The sequence below is a fragment of the Penaeus vannamei genome, chromosome 25 (genome assembly GCF_042767895.1).
Source record: "Penaeus vannamei isolate JL-2024 chromosome 25, ASM4276789v1, whole genome shotgun sequence".
In the NCBI taxonomy this organism is placed as follows: domain Eukaryota; kingdom Metazoa; phylum Arthropoda; class Malacostraca; order Decapoda; family Penaeidae; genus Penaeus; species Penaeus vannamei.
The window spans coordinates 271,001-273,500 of record NC_091573.1 but is presented as its reverse complement, the minus strand read 5'-3'; the positions used below and the strand labels follow the sequence as shown (position 1 = coordinate 273,500).

At 45.8% G+C, this 2,500-nt stretch overlaps 1 protein-coding gene across 1 annotated transcript in view; it reads right to left on the bottom strand.

Moving 5' to 3' along the window:
• Nucleotides 1-1,865: 1,865 nt before the first annotated feature.
• Nucleotides 1,866-2,500, bottom strand: part of LOC113810813 (apical junction molecule) — a 12,132-nt gene continuing 11,497 nt past the window's right edge. Inside the window, exon 5 of the mRNA XM_070138789.1 lies at nucleotides 1,866-2,129. Coding sequence (XP_069994890.1) covers nucleotides 1,866-2,129 — 264 coding nt within the window. The remainder of the gene's footprint in view (nucleotides 2,130-2,500) is intronic.

The following is a 2,500-nucleotide window of genomic DNA, read 5'->3' as shown; positions in this document are numbered from 1 at the left end:
CCTTGCAAGGACGACCCAGGCGGCGACGGAGCGGAGGTCCCCGTCCTGAGACATGCAAGTGCAGGTATGACCAGGTCCATATACGTATATATGCATAGATGTATGTTTATCTATTTATCTATCTTTACCTGTCTATCTATCTATCTATATAAATATGCAAATACACACACACACACACACACATATATATACATATATAGATAGATAGATATAGATATATATACACACACACAGAATGAGAGAGAGAGCCAGACAGACAGACAGACAGACGGTCAGAGACAACACATCGACAGACCCAGTGTCTATCAGCCGGAACGGCTCCCAATTCCCAACACCACCTTCCAGGAGCCAGGTAAATGCGATGCTAAAACTCCTTGGTTGTGTATGTATGTGTATATGTTTCTCTGCACGTGTTTGTATGTATGTATGTATGTATGTGCGCGCATGTTTGTGAACCCAACTCCATTCCTGCTGCGAAATGAAATTGCAACAGACCTGCTCTCTCGCCGGCATTCAGCATTACCTATTCAGCATTCTTAATAAGGTCCGTGTGGTCTATCGGAACGAAGGAGAATTTAATGCAATAGAGAGTTCTAAATGTTATACAAAGCTTAGGAAAGAATAGTTATAGCATTAATGGATAAAAAATAAACAAATGTGGAGAGATAGTGTTCCAAATTGACCCGCAATAAAGATACAATCATTGAATTATGTTCTTTCGGGTGAGAGGAATAAATAGTCTGTTTTTTTCTCGTTTTTATTAAATGCAAAAGGAAAATGGTTTCCATATTCATACATTTTGGCTAATTTCCTTTAAATTTTAGTGCAACAGAAGAATGGTTTCCATCTTTACACATTTTGGTTTATTTCTCGAAAGCATATCATGCAAGGAAATCATTTTCCCAGTCTTACATTCTCAGCATCTCATTTCCATCTTCTGACGCGCTGCTCATCCCATTCTTCCTTTTCTAAGGCCATGAGAATAGTTTATTCTTTCGGCTAAAACTATTTTCATTAATCTTTAATAGGATTCCCGGCCTCGAATGCAAACATTTTCTCTCGTCCGCGGATTACCTTCCTTGTCTGTTATCCTGTTTATATAAATTGTTCCTATTTCTCTTGCAATTCTTGTTTATTCTTGTTCCTCCCTTCTTTTCTTTCTTTTTTCTTTACGAATTTCCTTTTCTGTGACACCTTTTTCTTTTTTTCCTTTTCTTGACCTACTGGTTTCTGTTTTCTCCATCTCCTTCCTCTTTCCTCCTCTTTTTTCTTTCTTACCGTTTCCTCTTAACCAATTTTCTCTATCCCTTTCTTTTCCCCTCCTTTCCTCTCATCCCTTCCCTTCTTACTTCTTCCTATTAGCCCTACACATCTTCCTTCCTTACCTATTCTTCCTTCCCTCCTTTCCAAAGCCTTTCCCTTTTTTTACTAAGCTTCTCCCTTCCCTTCTCCAGTTCCCTTTCCTTCTGCTCTCCCTAATCTTCGTGCCACTCATCTTCTCATCTCCTCCGAGGCATCACGAGCGCCTTATCCAGTTTACTCTCCTCGATCCCTCTTCCCCATCTCCTCCCATCCTTCACCCTACGCCTCCCCCTCCTATTCGCCAACCCTGCCAAGGCATGCAAAGGACTGGGCTTCCGTTTCTTCTCCTTTTCTGTTCCTTCTCTTCTTTTTCGTTACTTTCTCTCCCTTTCTTGACCCCCCCTCCCCTCCCCTCGACTCTCTCGCTCCCCCGCCGGCGCCAGTATCACCCCTTTCAGTTCCCTGAAGGAGAGACCTCATCCCGAGCCCCCCCCCCTTCTCCCTCCCCTACTCCCATCCCTTCCTTTCCCCTTTCCCTTTCCTCATCCTTCCTACATCCCCTCCTACCCCTTCCCTTCCCCCTTCCCCTCCCCCGCCGCCGCCGCCGCCGCCTCGTCCAGGTCCTCGATGGGCGCGGGCCTCTTCCCCTGCATCTTATCCAGCACCCTCTGCTTCACCCTCCTGGCGTAGGCTCTCCTGAAGGCGGAGTAGCGCAGGTCCTCGTCCCTCAGCCGGTCTTCCTGGGCGGCCTCCGAGAGCTTGCACCTCCTGATCCCCTCGATTTCCCGCAGAGCAGCGTCGCGCTTCCGCCGCTTCTCCTCCTCGGCCTGGGGGGGGGGGGGGGGGGGGGGGGGGTCAGCGGCGGCGGGAAGGGACGAGCCGTTGCGTTGGCGCAGGTGGTTCATGGGGGCGGAAGACGGCAGACGGCAGATGGTGGAAGGTGATGGCAGAGGGTGGTAGTTGGTGATTGAAGGTGGTAAAATTGGTAATTAAAAAAGTGATAATTGGTAATTAAAAAAGTGATGGAGAAAGAAGTTATGACGCCTGCGATGATGAAAATAATAACATACATGAAAATGCAATCATTGCAATAATCACAATACCAATGATAATGATAATAATGATAACAGCAATAACATGGAAAGTAATAATACTAACAATAATGTGGAAAAAATGTATTGATGCAGTGGTAGAGGAA